Source organism: Mirounga leonina, unplaced genomic scaffold (assembly GCF_011800145.1).
Source record: "Mirounga leonina isolate KUSES-001 unplaced genomic scaffold, KU_Mleo_1.0 Mir_197, whole genome shotgun sequence".
NCBI lineage: Eukaryota > Metazoa > Chordata > Mammalia > Carnivora > Phocidae > Mirounga > Mirounga leonina.
In genome coordinates this window covers 5,191,218-5,211,097 of record NW_023270494.1, presented here as the reverse complement: position 1 = coordinate 5,211,097, position 19,880 = coordinate 5,191,218, and the positions used below count along the sequence as shown (strand labels likewise).

Genomic DNA, 19,880 nt, shown 5'->3' with positions numbered 1-19,880 from the left:
GGGGGAGTGGGAGAGGGAGAAGCAGGCTTCCCGCTGAGCAGGGAGCCTGATGTGGGGCTCAATCCCAGGACCCTGGGATCATGACCTGAGCCGAAGGCAGACGCTTAACGACTGAGCCACCCAGGCGCTCAAAAGTTCTAGCGATCTTAACACTACTGAACTATATGCTTAAAAATGGTAGGATAATAAATTTAATGTTACATATTTTTCACTACAATAAAAAGAAATAAAGGGAAAAAAAGGTTTGGTTCAGAATGTCCAACACTAATCCAAGTTCAGTATTTTTTTTAAAGATTTTTATTTATTTATTTATTTGACAGAGAGCGAGAGCAGGAACACAAGCAGGGGGAGTGGGAGAGGGAGAAGCAGGCTTCCCCCTGAGCAGGGAGCCCGATGTGGGGCTCGATCCCAGGACCCTGGGATTATGACCTGAGCCGACGGCAGTCGCTTAACCAACTGAGCCACCGAGGTGCCCAGCAAAATTAGTTTTATTTTTATTTTATTTATTTTTTAAATATATTTTGTCTCAATATTGGATATCCCAATATCCCAAAATATCCAAAATATTCTATCAACATGCAATCAGTATAAAAATTATTAAGAAGCTATTTACATTCTTTTTTTTTTTTTAAAGCATGGAGTCTTCAAAATCTGGTGCATATTCTCTGCTGTTTACAGAGAATTTGGACTAGCCACATTTTAAGTGTTCTACGGCCACATGAGGCTAGTGGCTACCACAGTGGAGAGCATAGCTCCAGACACTCCTCCTCACCAACGGATTTAATCTTAACCACTTATCAATACTTTCTGGCTCTACAGAAATGTCAGAGCAACTCCAAGGGAACTTGTACTAAGGACAACTTTTGAGCCAAGAGTCCAAATCAATAAATTGACTTCAACTGCCCACAAAGAAAAATACAGCTATTTGTTCCTCATCATGTGAACAACAACAAAATATCTCAGTTAGAATTCACTGTCTTGGGGCGCCTGGCTGGCTCAGTCGGCAGCGCATGCGACTCTTGATCTTGGGGTTGTGGGTTCAAGCCTCATGTTGGGTGTAGAGATTACTTAAAAATAAAATCTTAAAAAAAAAATTCACTGTCTTAAATAATTTACCCAATGAATGTAAGCTATTAGGGCATATTCCTAACATCACAGTGAAATTTAAATATTGCTCAATTGATCCCATGAGTTACATCTGGCCCAATGAGATATTCTGACATTTGCCACCAAACTGCTATGAAGTATAACATCACACAATGAAGGACAATTAAATCTATTTCCCATTTTTCTACAACTCTGTATGCCTTTTACAAGATATACATATATCAAATCATCACATTGTACACATTAAACTTTATGGGTACCCTACATGTTAACAAAAATTCTAATTAAAAAAAACTTTTCTTTCAAATCTGTGAAATTACTGAAGTATGTCTGCCTATAGAAACAGACTTAGGGAAAAAAATTGTTTAGGCCTCTAAGTAATAGCAATTTATTTACTGTCGTAGCACAATTGCAAATCAAAGATTTTAAACTTTTTAAGTCATGGAAACTTTATGTTTTATAAAACTAAAACAAAAATGTTGAGCAGGCAAAAAATTTTGATAATTTGTGTGGATTAAATGATAAAGTAAAATGTATTTGGGATTTTAGCTGCTATCTTATGCTAAGTGGGAGTTTTTTTTTTTTTTTTTAGATTTTTATTTATTTGCGAGAGAGAGAATGAGAGACAGAGAGCATGAGAGGGACGAGGGTCAGAGGGAGAAGCAGACTCCCTGCTGAGCAGGGAGCCCGATGTGGGACTCGATCCCGGGACTCCAGGATCATGACCTGAGCCGAAGGCAGTCGCTTAACCAACTGAGCCACCCAGGCGCCCTAAGTGGGAGTTTTTATTGCAAGATGTATAAGCAATCTTCCCTTTTTAAAAAAAATTTAAATTCAGTTAATTAACATACAGTGTATTATTAGTTTCAAAGGTAGAGGTCAGTGATTCATCAGTTGTATATAACACCCAGTGCCCATTACATCACAGGACCTCCTTAATGCCCATCACCCAGTTACTCCATCCTCCACCAGCAACCCTGTTTGTTTCCTATGGTTAAGAGTCTCTTATGGCTTGTCTCCCTGTCTGATTATGTCCTATTTTATCTTTCTCTCCCTTCCTCTATGCTCCTGTTTTGTTTCTTAAATTGCACATAAGAGTGAAATCATATGATAATTGTCTTTCTCTGATTGACTTATTTCACTTAGCATAATGCCCTCTAGTTCCATCCACGTTTTTGCAAAGGCAAGATTTCATTTTTTTGATGGCTGAGTAATATTCCATTGTGTATATATACCACATCTTCTTTACCCATTTATCTGTCGATGGACAACTGGGCTCTTTCCACAGTTTGGCTATTGTGGACATTGCTGCTATGAACATTGGGGTGCATATGGCCCTTCTTTTCACTACATCTGTATCTTTGGGGTATATACCTAGTAGTGCAATTGCTGGGTTGTAGGGTAGCTCTATTTTTAGCTTTTTGAGGAATCTCCATACTGTTTTCCACAGTGGCTGCACCAGCTTGCATTCCCACTAACAGTGTAGGAGGGTTCCCCTTTCTCTGCATCCTCACCAACATCTGTCATTTCCTGATTTGTTAATTTTAGCCATCCTGACTGGTGTGAGGTGGTATCTCATTGAGGTTTTGATTTGGATTTCCCTGATGCTGAGTGATGTTGAGCACTTTTTCATGTGTCTATTGGCCATTTGTCTATCTTCTTCAGAGAAATGTCTGTTCATGTCTTCTGCCCATTTCTTGATTGGATTATTTGTTCTTTGGGTGTTGAGTTTGATGAGTTCTTTATAGATTTTGGATTCTAACCCTTTATCTGATAAAACATTTGCAAAAATCTTCTCCCATTCTGTAGGTTGCCTTTTGGTTTTGTTGACTGTTTCCTTTGCTGTGCCAAAGTTTTTTATCTTGATGAAGTCCCAATAGTTCATTTTTGCTTTTGTTTCCCTTGCCTTTGGAGACATGTCTAGCAAGAAGTTGCTGTGGCTGAGGTCACAGAGGTTGCTGCCTGTGTTCTCCTCTAGGATTTTGATGGATTCCTGTCTCACATTTAGGTCTTTCATCTATTTTGAGTCTATTTTTGTGTACGGTGTAAGGAAATGGTCCAATTTCATTCTTCTGCACGTGGCTGCCCAATTCGCCCAACACCATTTGTTGAAGAGACTGTCTTTTTTTTTTTTTTAAAGATTTTATTTATTTATTTATTTGAGAGAGAGAGAGAGAGAAACAGCATGAGAGGGGATAGGGTCAGAGGGAGAAGTAGGCTCCCCGCCGAGCCAGGAGCCCGATGCGGGACTCAATCCCAGGACTCCGGGATCATGACCTGAGCCGAAGGCAGTCACTTAACCAACTGAGCCACCCAGGCGCCCCGAGACTTTTTTCCATTGGACATTCTTTCCTGCTTTGTCAAAGATTAGTTGACCACAGAGTTGAGGGTGCATTTCTGGGTTCTCTATTCTATTCCACTGATCTATGTTTTGTGCCAGTACCAGGCTGTCTTGATGATCGCAGCTTTGTTATAGAACTTGAAGTCCGGAATTGTGATGCCACCAGCTTTGGTTTCTTTCTTGACATTCCTGTGGCTATTCAGGGTTTTTTCTCATTCCATACAAATTTTAGGATTATTTGTTCCAGCTCTGTGAAAAATGTTGATGGTATTTTGATAGGGATGCAATCTTCCCTTCTTTTTATTTTTATGGATGTCACAGTAAAACAAATATCCTGCCTGTAAGTGAAAAATATTAATCTTCAACTATCTGCTTTTGAACTAATGGACTATATACTCGATTACTGCAGAAAATGGAATTGTATTTAAAAATAATTTTATACAAAATTAAAATATGAGAAAATTGGCTATGGGAATCTTACTAGGTTTTCATGTATTTGAAAAATCTTCATCTAGGCACCTGGGTGGCTCAGTTGGTTAAGTGTCTGCGTTTGGCTCAGGTCATAATCCCAGGCTCCTGGGATTGAGTCCCTCATCAAGCTCCCTGCTCAGCAGGGAGTCTGCTTCTCCCTCTCCCTCTGCCCCTCCCCCCGCTCATGCTAACAAATAAAATCTTAAAAAAAATTTACACAAGTAAAACATGCCTTTGCAAAAAATAAAAATACATAGAAGTATGTAATTTAAAAAGCGATAATCTAATTCAACTCCGTGAGAAGTAACTCCACTATTAACAACCGGTTTGTGGCCTTCCAGATTTTCCTACACGTATATAAACACGTTCAGGTTTTCTGTTTTATTTTCTTTTTTAACTTAATTGGGATATTACACATACTGATCTGCAAGTTATATTTCTTTTTTTTTTTTTTTTTTGCCTAATGTACTATAGGCATCCTTCCATGTCCACTTATGGATCGAACTCATTATTCCTAATGACTACATAACAATAACTCATATTGAGGACTTACTATGTACCAGCACTGTACTATCAGGTACCAAATAGATTATTCCTCACAACAACCCTATCAGGTGGGTGATATAATTTTTTTTTTTTTATTTTACCGAACTGATGATAAATGCACAGAGAAAGCAAGTAACTTATCCAAGATCACACAGGTAGTAAGAGGCAGTGTCAGGTCCAAAATGCAGCTATTTTTATTCCAGAATGCCTATGTGTACTCTTATCCATTACACTATATTCCCATTGAGCATCCAGATTTAATTAACCGGTTCTCTACTGATGAACATTCCCTCCTCTCTAGTTTACATTGCGAGCTTGCTTTCTTCCCTCCTGGGTGGTATTGTTGCTATTTGATTGTTTTTACATCTGGAATTTGTCCTTATGGACTGTGTGGGATAAGGTGTTAATCATTTTTTTCCAAATAGGAAACTTTACGAACACCATTTATTGAATGTTCCATTTCCCCCACTAAATTGAAAATCTATTTTTATCATGCTATATATATCTAGCTCTGGACTCTATTCTATTCTGAACAAGCACAATGAAGTTTGTTTGTTTGAGTACCATATAGTTTTAACAACTGTAACTTTACAGTATTTGAAGCAAGGCACATGTCAACAGATCCAAGCCTTCCCCCCATTCTCAAGGTTCCAACCCTGACCTCCCTGTCTTCCTTCTACTTTATGACATTCCCTCAAAACCCTTCAACATTATACAAGTTTCAAAACCTTACAACTTCCCTATATTTCTACCCCTACTTTCTTCTGGCCTCAAGAAGGTAGTCCTCTCCCCGTTCCAAAGTTAACTTTTCCAGTTGAGTTCCCATCCCCAACTGTCTCTACCTCCTTGAGATCTCATCAACAACCTCTCTCTTTCTCTGTTTCTATTCCTCTTTCCACAGGCTTTTTACTTGCCTCGTGCTGCAAGCATATTCTGGTCTTCTCAACTTAAAAAACAAATACAAAAAGAGTTCCATGTGCCATGCCTTAAAATCCGCCCACTGGCCACCCATCTGTCATTCCTGTCTGCTCCCACCCACATCCAGTGACTCCTCAAGCCTTTACAGTGCTTTCCACCACTCTATTGAAACTCTTCCCTGGAACACCCAGCAGGCCAAGTGTATTCTCACACTTCACTCACCTTATGAATGCTCAGAAGACTTCCAGGCTCATTTCTGAGGCTCTTTTCCCCTTGGCTTCCAAAATCCTCATGGTTCTGAGTCTCTTCCTACCTAAAACTTGTTTCATGCTTTCATGCGGCCCACAAACATGGATGTGTCTTCAAGAGCTCAGGTCTCTCCTTTTCTTTCATTCTTTCCCTCCCTCTTTCTCTTCCTCATAGAATCAAAGCAGAGGCTCTGATTTAAAACAGCTGAATTTGATCCCGGTGCTGCCTTCCTCCACTGGGTCACCTGGGACAAGTTATTTAACTTTTTGGGGCTTTGGTTTCTTTATCTATAAAACAGATAGTAACACCTCTTTCAAAGGATTGTTGTTAGGCCCAGTGGGCAATTAACACACATTGGCTTCTCTTTTCCCATACTCCCAAACATTTTCCCCTGATCTTTCTTTGGTTTCAGTACAAATCTTTAACCACCTGCCACATCTTTCATCTAGATATCCTATCTTTGCTTCAAATTCAATGAATAACCTTTTTTTTTTTTCTGGGAGAGGGGGAATAAAGAGCATTTTATCTTAAGAGCTGTCACCAGAACTCCTCTTAGCAAAGGCATGATCTTTTTTGGAATATACCTTAATGAGCTACTTAGAATGGAGAGCAATACACCAAGTGCCGGGTACGTTTGTTGCTTATTGATGCAACTCGAACGGCTTTGTAATTTTTTTTCTGAGGAAAGGGTAAGGAGAAGAGTCAAAAAAGGAGAGGTAAGAGGAAAGAAACGTTAGGATGAAGAAAGGCTCAGGTTGGTGAACTCAATAGCCAGTGAAACTCCCCAGATGAAGTACAGTTTAGGGTGATGATGCTTACTATTCCTTTGTATTTCTGCAATGTAAACCCCAACTTCATCACCCTCCACAAATATTCAGTAGAATCTACACTTTGAATACTTTATGCGAATGGAATTTTTTGGAGAAACTGAAGAATGGAGTGAAATCACATTTATTGTTGGGCAAGGACAGCAAGCTGGAGCTCAGGAGCCAACATGGTTGTGCCATGGGTCATTTGGGAATTCAAAGAAATCTTGGAAGGGGCATGAGAAGTCTATACTCTATAATTTGGGGGGGGGGGGGGGTTCTGTCTAATCTGCCTGGATTTTGAGGAGCAGTAAAGCCCTGGCTGACATTTGGGACTCACTTTAAAAGCAGTTTCTGCCCCAGATTCCCAATTTCTGTCAATGGTGCTTTACTTCTCTGGTCACTCAGGTTAAAAATGTCACAGTCATCAAAATCACACAAACACTGATTATGTGCTTTTGTGCAAAGCATCCTTGTCAAGACCTCAGCCCTTTCCAAGTTCGATGACAGTGGATTATCAGGTTATAGTTCCCTAGAAAATCTCTATGCTTCTAGTCTTTTTATCCCTACAACCTATATCTCTAAGAGATAAATCTTCCTTAGAACACCATCTGGTTCTTTTCTTTTGGTTCCTACCCCCTTCCCAAATTTTATTTCTCACTACCTTTCTTCTAGGAGAATTCTCTGCCTCAACCAACTAATCTATTTGTTATTCTCTAAATCCATCAAGAACACTGGCAAGGACACCTAAAACAATATAACACTGTATGCAACTAACTGGAATTAAAATAAAAACTTAGGGGCGCCTGGGTGGCTCAGTTGGTTGAGCGACTGCCTTCGGCTCGGGTCATGATCCTGGAGTCCCGGGATCGAGTCCCACATCGGGCTCCCTGCTCAGCGGGGAGTCTGCTTCTCCCTCTGACCCTCCTCCCTCTTGTGCTCTCTGTCTCTCATTTTCTCTCTAATAAATAAATAAAATCTTAAAAATAAATAAATAAATAAATAAATAAATAAATGAAATAAAAACTTAAAGGGGCACCTGGCTGGCTGAGTCCAGAGAGCATGTGTCTCTTGATTGTGGGATTGTGAGTTTGAGCTCCATGTTGGGCGTAGAGATTACATAAGAATAAAATAAATAAATAAAATAATCTTTAGGGACACCTGGGTGGCTCAGTCAGTCAGGCGTCTGCCTTCGGCTCAGGTCGTGATCCTGAAGTCCTGGGATCGAGCCCCATGTTGGGCTCCCTGCTCCGTGGGGAGTCTGCTTCTCCCTCTCCCTCTGCTTCTCTCCCCGCCTTGTGCACTCTCTCTCTCTCAAATAAGTAGATAAAATCTTTAAAAAAAAAAAATAAATAAAATAATCTTTAAAAATTAAAATAAAAACTTAAGAATTTTTAAAAAGCACACCGGCAACCTCCCGGCCATTACAGATACTATTCTTCCCCTTGGACTATCTGGGAGCCCTTCAGTGTGTTCAGACGAGCCATTGCTCCCAAGAATTCTACCCTAATTGATCAAGCTCTTCTCTGTATTTTATTCAGTTGGTATAAACCCCTCTGTACTGTTATTTTTAACAGCTTTATTGAGGTATACTATACACAGCATAAAATTCATCTATCGTACAACTCAATAACTTTGGTTAACTATCACACAATCCAGTTGAAAACATTCATTACCCCAAAATGTTCCTTCATGCCTGTTTACAACTAACTCCCACTCCGTTCCCCAGCCTGAGGCAAACACTGCTGTTTTCTATCTCCATAAATTTGCCTTTTCTAGACATTTCATAGAAATGGATTCATATAATATAGTCTTACATCTGATTTCTTACACTTAACACAATGTTTTTGAGGTTAATCCATGTAGTCCAGATTGTATCACTAGTTCATTCCTTTAAGTTGCTGAACAGCATTTCACTGTATGAATATGTCTCATTTCATTAATCCATTCACCAGCTGATGAACATTTGGATTATATCCCATTTTTTGGCTATTATGAACAATGCTGCTATGGACACTTGTATATATGTCTGTGTGTGAATCTTTTGGAGAGATTCATGGGAGTGGAATTGCTAGATCATAAGGTAAATTTATGTTTAACATTTTAAGACTCGCCCAAACTATTCCAAAGTGGCTGTTTCCATTTTACATTCCCAACAGCAATGCACAAGTATTGCAATTTCTCGACATTCTCACCAACACTTGACATTGTCTTTTTTATTGTAGCTATCCTCTTGGTTGTGAAGTACTACCTCATTGTGGTTTTAATTTTATTTCCCTAACAACTACTGGTATTGAGCATCTTTCCATGGTTTTTTTTTTTTTTTTTTAAGATTTTTTTTATTTGTCAGAGAGAGAGAGAGAGCACAAGCAGGAGGGGTGGCAGGCAGAGGGAGAAGCAGGCTACCTGCTGATCGGGGAGCCCGATGTGGGACTCGATCCCAGGACCCTGGGATCATGACCTGAGCTGAAGGCAGCTGCTTAACCAACTGAGCCACCAGGCGTCCCTTTCCATGGGTTTATTAGCCATTCTTGTATCTTCTTTGGCGATATCTCTATTCTTTTGTCCATTTTTATTTTTTAAGTAGGCTCCACGCCCAGCGTGAAGCCCAACGCGGGGCTTGAACCCACGACCCTGAGACCAAGACCTGAGCTGAGATCAAGAGTCTGACACTTAACTCAGCCATGCAGACGCCCCTCTTTTGTCCATTTTTAAATTGGGTTGTCTTTTTAATACTGAGTTGCTCAAGTTCTTGGTACATTCTGGATGCAAATCCTTTATCCGTGTGTTTTGCAAATATTTTCATTCAGAAGGTGGCTTGTGTTTTCAGCTTCTTAATGTCTTTTGAAGCAGAAACATTCTTAATTTTGAAGAAATCCAATTTACCAGTTTTTTCTCTTCTGGATTGTGCTTTTGATGCTATATCAAAGAACTCTTTGCCTAATCCTGAATCAAATAAATATTTTCTCCTATATCTTCTTTTAGGGGTTTTATGGTTTTCATTCTTACATTTAGGCCCGTTTTTCTAAACAGCTTAATGAGATATAATCACACACCATACAATTCACCTATTTAAAGTGTACTATCCAATTGTTTTTTAGTATATTCAAATGAGTTATGCAACTATTCACCACAATTTTAGGACATTTTCATTATCACAAAAAGAAACCCACTAGCAGTCACTCATTTCCCCCTTCCTCCAGCCACTGACACTTGCTAATCTACTTTCTGTCTCAATGGATTTGCCTCTCACGGACATTCGGGATTATACAACACATAGCATTTTGCATCTGGCTTCTTTCACTTAACATTAATATTTTCAAGGTTCATCCATGGTGAAGCAAATACCAATACTTCAGTCCCTGTTACTGCCAAATAATGTTCCATTGTATGGACTTACCACATTTTATCAGCTATTCCATTTGCCAGCTGATGGACATTTGGGTTATTTCGACCTTTTAGCTATTATGAAAAATGCTACTATGAACATTCATGTACACATTTTGGTGTGGATTTATTTATTCCCCATTTTTCTTGGACGTATATATACCTAGAAGTGGTATTAGTGAATCATTTAAGCAACTGTGAAACAGTTTTCCAAAACAACTGCACTATTTTACATTTCCACCAGCAGGGTACCAGAGTTTTAATTTCTCCACATCCTCACTAAACTTGTTATTAGTTGTTATATTGATTATAGCCATCCTAGTGGGTGTGAAGTGGTATCTAATTGTAGATTTGATTTGCATTTCCCTAATGGCTAATGAGGGTGAGCATTTTTTCATGTGTTTATTGTCCATTTGTATAACCTTTTTTGGAGAAAGGTTTATTCAAGACCATTGTTCCCTTTCTAGTTGGGTTGTCTTTTTCTTATTGAATTGTATGTACAAGTTCTTTATATATTCTTGATGCAAATCCCTTATCATATATACGATTTACAAATATTTTCTCCCATTCTGTGACTTGTGTTTTCATTCTATGACCCATTCTGAGTTAATTCTTGGTGATGTGAAGAGTTTAAGTTCATTTTTTTTTTTTTTTTGCTTGTTATTACCCAAATGTCCCAGAACCATTTGTTGAAACAAAAACAAACAAACAAACAAACAAAAACACCCACTATTCTTTTCCTGTTGAAATGCCTTGGTACTTTTTTTTTTTTTAAGATTTTATTTATGGGGCACCTGGGTGGCTCAGTAGGTTAAGCATCTTCCTTCGGCTCAGGTCATGATCCCAGGGTCCTGGGACTGAGCCCCGCGTCAGGCTCCCTGCTCAGTGGGGAGCCTGCCGCTCCCCCTGCTTGTGCTATCAAATAAATTAATTAAATTAAAAAAAAAAGATTTATTTGAGAGAGAGACAGCACAAGCGAGGGGAGGGGCAGAGGGAGAGAGACAAGCAGACTCCCCACTGAGCACGGAGCCCACTGGGGCTAAATGCAGGGCTCCATCCCAAGACCCCAAGATCGGACTGGAGTCAAAGAAGATCATAACCAACTGAGCCACCCAGGCACCCCTTGACTTGGTACTTTTGTCAAAATCAACTGAACGTAAATATAAGGTTTTATTTCTGACTTGCAATTCTCTTCCATTGATCTATATACCTTTTGTTGTGCCAAACCACACTATGGTTTTTTTTGTTTTGTTTTGTTTTTTAAAGATTTTATTTATTTATTTGAGAGAGAGAGAATGAGAGACAGCACAAGAGGGAAGAGGGCAGAGGGGGAAGCAGACCCCCTGCTGAGCAGGGAGCCCGATGTGGGACTCGATCCCGGGACTCCAGGATCATGACCTGAGCCGAAGGCAGTCGCTTAACCAACTGAGCCACCCAGGCGCCCCACACTATGGTTTTATAATAATGTTTTAAATTGGGTAGTGAAAGTCCTCCAACTTTGCTCTTCCTTTTGTTTGTTTAAGATTTTATTTCTAGGTAATCCCTACACCCAACGATGGGCTCAAAATTACAACCTGGAGATCAACAGTCACATGCTCTACCAATTGAGCCAGCCAGACACCCCATTCTTCCTTTTCAAAGTTGTTCTAGATAATCTAAATCCTTGTACATGCATGTGCATGTAAATATAAGAATCAGCTGGTCAATTTATTTTTTAAAAAGTCTGTTGGGATTTTGACTCAATTTTTAGAACGTTGGCATCTTGACAATATTGAGTTTTCCAACATGAAATGTTTAATTACTTAGATCTTTTTAAACTTCTTTAGTTAAAGCATCAATCTCAGCAACATTTTAGAATTTTCAGTGTACAAGTCTTATACTTCTGATGTTAAATTTATTCCTAAAGGGGTGCCTGGGTGGCTCAGTCGTTAAGCGTCTGCCTTCGGCTCAGGTCACGATCCTAAGGGTCCTGGGATCCAGCCCTGCATCGGGCTCCCCGTTCAGCGGGAAGCCTGCTTCTCCCTCTCCCACTTCTCCCTCTCCCCCTGCTTGTGTTCCCTCTCTCGCTGTGTCTGTCAAATAAATAAATAAATAAATAAATAAATAAATAAATAAATAAAATCTTTATTTAAAAAAAAAATTTATTCCTAAGAATTTTATTCTTTTTGATGCTATTGGAAATGAATTGCTTTCTTAATTTCTTTTTCAGATTATTGCTTGTGTGTAAAAATAGAATTGATTTTTGTATGTTGATCTTGGATGTGCAACCTTCTAAACTCATTTATTAATTGTAGTAGTATTTTTGTGGAATCCTTGGTATTTTCTACATACGGGATCATGTCATCTGTAAATAGCCAGTTTTACTTCTTCCCTTACAATCTGAATACCTTAAAGATATTTTTTTACACATGTATGTGTGTTTATTTTGCCATACCAGTTAGGATCTCCCATCAACACTAGTGGCAAAAGCAGACATCCTTGCCTTGTTCCTGATCTTAGCAGGAAGGCATTCTGTATTTCACCATTAAGTATGATATTAACTGGGCTTTTCATAGATGTCCTTCTATTCCTAGTTTGCTAAGTGTTCTTCATCTTGAAAAGGCTGGATTTGTCAAATGTTTTGTCTCCACTTATTGAAATGATCATGTGGTTTTTATTCTTTAGTCTACTAAAACTATATATTAATATTGATTGATATTAAGCATTGATATATAAAATATTAACATTGATTTCAGATATCAAACCAACCCTGCATTCTCAGGATATAACCCACTTGGTTATGGTATATCTGTATTCTTATTTATCTCTGTATGCCTGCATTCTACCTCTGATATAGATGATAAGCACTAAAATTCTGGAAGGAGCATAATTTTTAAATAAGGATTTTTAAAGGCTATAATTTTTAGATTAAAAAAATGTTTTCATAGCACAAGCACTCTTTCAGCAACTAAAACCTCGAGCTTAGCACCTACTTTGCAAGAATAATTAGTTAAAATAGGAAACCACTATAATTGTTAAATTTTATGTGTCAACTTAAATTTTAAGGTATGGTGCCAGTTGTTTATCCAAACATTAGTCTAGATGTTGCTGTGAGGTTATTTTGCACACATGATTAACATCTATAATTAGTTCACTTTAAGTAAGAGAGATTACCCTTGATAATGTGGGTGGGCTTCATCTAACCAGACGAAGACTATAAGAGCAAAAACTGAGGTTCCCCAGAAAAGAAGGAATTCTGTCTTAAGACTCTAATATAGAAATCCTGCCTGAGTTTCCATTCTGCCAGCTTGCTCTAGAGATTTCAGATTCAAGACTATATCAACTCTTGTCTGAGTTTCCAGCTTGCTGGCGGGCCCTAAATATTTTAGACTTGCCAGCCTCCACAATCACAGGAGCCAATTCTTCTAAATAAGTCTTTTTATTTTAAGGGATATACATATATTTTTAAAATATACATATATCAGGGTGCCTGGGTGGCTCAGTCGGTTGAGTGTCTGCCTTCGGCTCAGGTCATGATCCCAAGGTCCTGGGACTGGGCCCCACAGCGGGCTCCCTGCTCAGCGGGAAGTCTGCTTCTCCCTCTCCCTCTGCCTGCCTGCCTACTTGTGATCTCTCTCTTTCTCTGTCAAATAAATAAATAAAATCTTAATAAAATGTATCTCCTATTGCTTCTGTTTCTTGGAGAATGCTAAATGATTCTGCCACCAAATAGCTTGTATTGTTAATACAAATAGCTTGTATTGTTAATACTTCCTTCTGTGACCCATATTCTGACTTACAAAGTTGATTTGAGAGCTATCCTGCTGCTTGCCATAGGAATCAAAATCACTGAGCACAAGGATCAGAATCTATATACTGGTGCATAGCAGGTGCTCAATAATGTACATTGATGGTAATGAACAGAAAGAGAAAAGAGATGCTAAAGAACCAAAGAACATAACCACCATCATATAAGGAAATCAAAGGCCCTAAATCTGAGGACAAAATCAAGAAGTGAAAGAAATCAGTCTGTTAACAATGAAGTGAAGTACAAATAAAGCAAAAATATTAGATGTTTTAAGAGGTGGGTGCCTGGGTGGCTCAGTCATTAAGCGTCTTCCTTTGGCTCAGGTCGTGATCCCAGGGTCCTAGGCTTGAGACCCACATAGGCCTCCCTGCTCAATGGGGAGTCTGCTTCTCCCTCTACCCCTCCCCCTGCTCATGCTCTTTCTCGCTCACTCTCTCTCTCAAATAAAAATATAAAATCTTTAAAAAAACAACAGGAGAAGTACTACATTTGAAGTGTTTAAAAAAATAATACTAGCATTTGAGGGGCGCCTGGGTGGCTCAGTCAGTTAAGCGACACACTCTTGATTTCGGCTCACATCATGAGGTGAAGCCACATCAGGCTCTGCGCTGGGTGCAGAGCCTGCTTAAGATTCTCTCTCTCCCTCTCCCTGTGCCCCTCCCCTCCACTCGCACGCACATGCGTGGACATGTGCGTGCACGCTCTCTCTCTTTCTCTCAAAAAAAATTACTAGCATTTGAACTCTTGATCTTGATGATTTCATCATTAAATGGATCAACACTGAGGTTTTTATTGTATTAAATGTATTTACTATGAATTTCAGGAACTTACTTAATTTTGAGGTATCTAACTGTGCCAGAACCACACAATTCTTTATTCTGTAGTGAGTTCCAGATTTTTAAGTCCTTGGTGTCAAAACTAATATTAATGTTCCTAAAAGTTAAGAGTAACTTTTATAACTATCTAACGGACAAAGACATGACCCATGCTTTATTTATTTTTTAAAATATTTTATTTGACAGAGAGACACAGCGAGAGAGGGTACACAGGGGGTGTGGGAGAGGGAGAAGCAGGCTTCCTGCTGAACAGGGAGCCCGATGCAGGGCTCGATCCCAGGACTCTGGGATCATGACCTGAGCCGAAGGCAGACACTTAACAACTGAGCCACCCAGGCACCCCATGACCTGTGCTTTAAAAACTGCTCTTGCCATAGGACAGACCCACATGACAAGCATATATGTACTCCAATGTAACAAAAATTTGGAGAATAACAATGCTAACTGCTCAGGACTCTACCATTCTGAATTTTTATAATAGGTTTAGCTCTTAACAACCTGAGCAAGGGGCGCCTGGGTGGCTCAGTCGTTAAGCGTCTGCCTTTGGCTCAGGTCATGATCCCAGGGTCCTGGGATCGAGCCCCACATCGGGCTCCCTGCTTGGCGGGAGCCTGCTTCTCCCTCTCCCACTCCCCCTGCTTGTGTTCCTGCTCTCACTATCTCTCTCTGTCAAATAAATAAATAAAATCTTTAAAACAACAAAAAAACAACCTGAGCAAAGTGAATTACTCTTGTTTTTCAATTTACTCAAATATGTAGAAAGAAATAAACTAGATTCATTAGGTGCTGAATTACAATGAATTAAATTGTCTTTATAGTATGCCCATTTCTTGCTGGATAGAGAAAACAGGCCTAATGACTTTTATTAATGTGGATACCCCTTTCAAAAGATGAGCATGCATGCATAAAAACAACCACCTCAGCAAAGCCATACCTTTGCTAAACAAATGATCATGGGCTTTTAAAGAAGGGAAGATCTTAGAGAAGGATTTAAAAGCATGCATAGCTTCTAACTCAAAAATTACAAAGGTACAACCAAACGCAGAACAGTGCTATAAATAGCCTTCTATGCTAATGCAGAAATACTATCTAGAAATGAGCTCCCACCATGCCTTGTTATTTAAATGACTAAAAATCATGTGTTTATTAAGAAAGCTAAATACCACTGAAGAACATTTATATAACATCCATCATTGCTGCACTGTTTACAACAGTAAAAAATTGAAAAAACAACAACAAAAAGCTCCCAAATGTTCATCAACAGAAGACTATGTTAAAACAGGGCATTAGCATACCAAGGAATATTATACAGCTGTTAAAAACAGGGCGCCTAGGTAGCTCAGTTGTTAAGCGTCTGCCTCCAGCTCAGGTCATGGTCCCAGGGTCCTGGGATCGAGCCCCATATCGGGCTCTCTGCTCCACGGGAAGCCTGCTTCTCCCTCTGTGTTCCCTCTCTCCCTGTGTCTCTCTGTCAAATAAATAAATAAAATCTTTTAAAAAAAAAAAAAGAACAAAGATACTCTCTAATATGGAAATAATATAAAAAGACCTCCAATATCTCTAAAAGTGAAAAAAAAAAAAAAAAGACGCTTGGCTGGCTCAGTCAGTAGAGCATGTGACTCTTGATCCCGGGGTTGTGAGTTCAAGACCCACACTGGGCATAGAGATCACTTAAAAATATAAAATCTTTTTTAAAAAGTGAGAAAAAAGGTGCAGAACAGTCTAAATTGCATGTTATGCTTTTATCTGCACAAGAAACTCTGGAAGAATTCCAAAGAAACTAAAAGTGGTTACACAGGGATGGGAGGTGTATGGGAAGAAAATTGGGTAGATGAATAGTACAGTGAGAACAAGATTTTCACTGTATGACTTTTCATTCTATTAAATTTTGAAACATGGGGGCGCCTGGGTGGCTCAGTCGGTTAAGCATCCAACTCTTGATTTTGGCTCAGGTCATGATCTCAAGGTCATGGGATCCAGTCCTGCCTCTGGCTTTGCTCAGAGTCTGCTGGAGATTCTTTCTCTCCCTCTCTCTCTGTCCACTCCCCCGTCCCCACTCATGCTCTAATAAATAGATAAAATCTTTAAAAATAAAAAAAAAACTTTGAATCATGTAACTTACATTACTTATTCAAAAAATAAATTTTTTTTTAAAGTAGGTCCACACCCAGCATGGAGCCCAGTGTGGGGCTTGAACTCATGACCCCGAGATCAAGACCTGAGCTGAGATCAAGAGTCCGACAATTAACTGACTGAGCTACCCAGGCGCCCCCCAAAAATAAATAATCGTAAAAAATTTAGGCTATTTTATTTCCACCCATCTCTAAAAAAATGAACCTAAGTTTTAACATGAAATCCACTGTTCTCAATAATTTCTAAATATTTCCAGTTCAGTGAGCATACAAAACTAAGGGGTTCCTCTAAAAATACAAAATAAGGAAAGCAATTCTGCTGGGCACTGTGATCATCAAGACAGGGACAGATGACAGAGCTGCTTTTTGAAATTATTCCACAGGCAGCAGAGCTTGAGACTTTCCAGAGAGCCAGAGGTCTCGGCTTAGCCGGTCACCTGAAGAAAGCAGACTCTGCTATTTGCTTTGCTCTATCACTACCGAAGATAAGAAGACTTCTCGGGCACCTGGGTGGCTCAGTTGTTAAGCATCTGCCTTCGGCTCAGGTCCTGGAATCGAGCCCCGCATCAGGCTCCCTGCTCGGCGGGAAGCCTGCTTCTCCCTCTCCCACTCCCCCTGCTTGGGTTCCCTCTCTCGCCTTGTCTCTCTCTGTCAAATAAATAAATATTTTTTTTTAAAAAGATAAGACTTCTCAAAATCAACCCAGTCTGATCCCTCAACAAGGACAGACCTTTGAGTTTTGTCTCAGTCCTGGCGCAGAACAGCTTCCTTTCCACAAATCATCACAAGTCCAATTCCTTGTGAAAGGCAGAGGCTGATGGCTTAGAGAGAAGAGCACTAACTGGGTGACCCTGGCTATGCTAATTTGTTTCTCTGACTTCCATTTTCTTATTGGTGAGATGAGCGTATCCTGGGCCAAATTCTCTCAAAGGTTACTTTCAGGTCTACAAAACTATCATCCCACAAAAAGGTCAATTTAAAGATCAGATGAAGGGTGGGAGATGCCTCCACACTAGAGCATATACAAGTTCATGGAAATTCTCAAGTACACAAAGGTTTGCTGACTGGGACCTGAATGTTATGATTCTTTTTTTTTTTTTTTTTAAGATTTTATTTTTTTATTTGAGAGAGAGAGAACCAGGGTTGGGGGGGTACGGGGAGGCAGAGGGAGAGAGAGAAGAAGACACCATGTCGAGCAGGGAGCCTGATCATGACCTGAGTCCAAGGCAGATGCCTACCCAACTGAGCTGCCCAGGTGCTCCTGATTCTTATTTTTTGTGTTTTATCTTCAACATAAATAATGTGGTCCCCTTGTTGTAAAGATTTCTCACATACATAACTTCCAATTAAAAATGATTTACAGGCGCCTGGGTGGCTCAGTTGGTTGGGCGGCTGCCTTCGGCTCAGGTCATGATCCTGGAGTCCCTGGATCGAGTCCTGCATCGGGCTCCCTGCTCAGCGGGGAGTCTGCTTCTCCCTCTGACCCTCCCCCCTCTCATGTGCTCTCTCTCATTCTCTCTCTCTCAAATAAGTAAATAAAATCTTTAAAAAAAAAAATTATTTACAACTAGTTAACACTTCTAAAACATGGATGGAGTGGAGAGAATTATTTCAGACTGTTAGCACTGAGTGTGTTGGTTAAGAAAAGTTTTAGTTCGGCCTTTTGATCCTTTTATGATCATCATCCAAGATTCATACTTGTATTACTTACTGTCCTTTGGGGAACAGCCTTCTAGAGATTTACCTATGCTAATTCCCATACGTGAAGGGAGGGTGAATCCTCTTCTGAGACTGCAAACTCTACTGAAATCTCCAAGCTCAGCAAAACATGTTCCATATTGTGATCAATAAAAGCTAAGTGATTTCAGGGGGAAAAAAAAAACCCACAAATACTTGTGCATATTTTTGTCTATTAAAAAGCAAAGTGCATGCTTCTTTTGGCATTGGTTTCATATAGTCGTAATTAGCTAGAGTTCTATTAAAACGCTAAAGATCCGCAGCTTTATCTTAGACTGTTCTAAAACGGCTCTTAATCATATTCATGTCAGCAAGGATTCATGCTTTGGCACAAAAGCATCAGAAACACAGGTCTCACAGACACTCTGCAGGGTGCAGGTCCATTGTCTGGTCCCTGCTTCCACCTGGCACAGACTGGACACACTGCTGGGAAACCAGCTCATCTCATTAGCATGTCTTTATCCTAAGGTTCTAATTCTGACACCTCTCCAAGATCACCAAAATCCTCCTCAGGTCCTAGGCCAAAGAGAAGATGGTAGCCACCGGTCCCCCAGAAGTCTTGAGAAAAGCAATGAAAAATAAAGCATAGAGTTAGGTCATGCACCAGCAGCCCAGAATTGGCCGGTGCTCAATCCACTTGTGATCCTCTATCCTTCTCTGTCAAAATCCGCCTCCAGCTCTGACGCTTTATGCCACAACCCAGAGGCTGGACACGTTTACCTTTTTAATGATTCTGAAAACAAACGGAATACTTCTGCACATTTTAAATACCTCTGCCCTGTCCCCAAGCTATCCCCATTCTAAAAACCAGGTCTGCCGCTACTCTGGCAAAGGGACAACCCGGCTGACTCTGATACTCAGACTCCCAAACATTTCTGTTAAACACTTCTTTTGGCTTCTGACAGCCTCTTGAAAAGCGCAGCCCTGCACACGCATTCTGGGCCTCCATCCTCCAGCAGGCATTGGAAGCTTCGCCCTGAGAAACCTACTTCCAACCTGCGCCCGTGCCTCCCTCTCCAGAGGCCTGGATGCGCGGACCCCGGCCGCCCCCCCCGCCCGCCCCCAGCACAGGCGCCGGTGCGGGATGCCAGGCCCGCCTCCCCTAGCCCTCAGCTCCCGAGGGGAAAAGGCGCACCGGGCGCGGAGCAAGGGTCCCGCCGGGGCCGCGGGCACCCCGCCCCTCGGGAGCCGCAGTCCCCCCGCACGCGTCTCTGCCACCGGGCACACGGCCTGCAGGCCGCTCGCGTCCTCGGGCGGCGGGCCGGCCGGCCACCGCGGCCACCGCGCCAAGGACCCCCCCCCGCCCCGGCCCGCAGACCTCCCACCCCCGGCCCCGGGCGCGCCCCGGCCCGCGCCCGCCGGCCCTCACCGGACTTGGGCGGGTAGCGGTACACGGAATTGGACGGGATGTCCACCTCCTCCACGCCCGCGTGCTGCCGGCTGGTCAGGGCCCCCATGGCGCTGCGCCCGCGCCACCCTCGCGCCTCACCGCGGCCGCTCGCCCCGCGCGCGGTGCGGGGGTCGGCTGCCCGCCGCGGCCGGCTCCGCCTCGGCGCTGCGGCT

General features: G+C 41.1%; 1 protein-coding gene across 2 annotated transcripts in view; it reads right to left on the bottom strand.

Annotated features, from left to right (window-relative positions):
• The window catches only part of RNF157 (ring finger protein 157), a 79,620-nt gene extending 59,814 nt beyond the window's left edge, over nucleotides 1–19,806 (bottom strand). For both annotated transcript variants that reach the window (XM_035025962.1, XM_035025963.1), the window contains exon 1: nucleotides 19,687–19,806. In XM_035025962.1, the coding sequence (XP_034881853.1) occupies nucleotides 19,687–19,774 (88 nt within the window). In that variant the 5' untranslated portion in view covers nucleotides 19,775–19,806. The remainder of the gene's footprint in view (nucleotides 1–19,686) is intronic.
• Nucleotides 19,807–19,880: the final 74 nt, after the last annotated feature.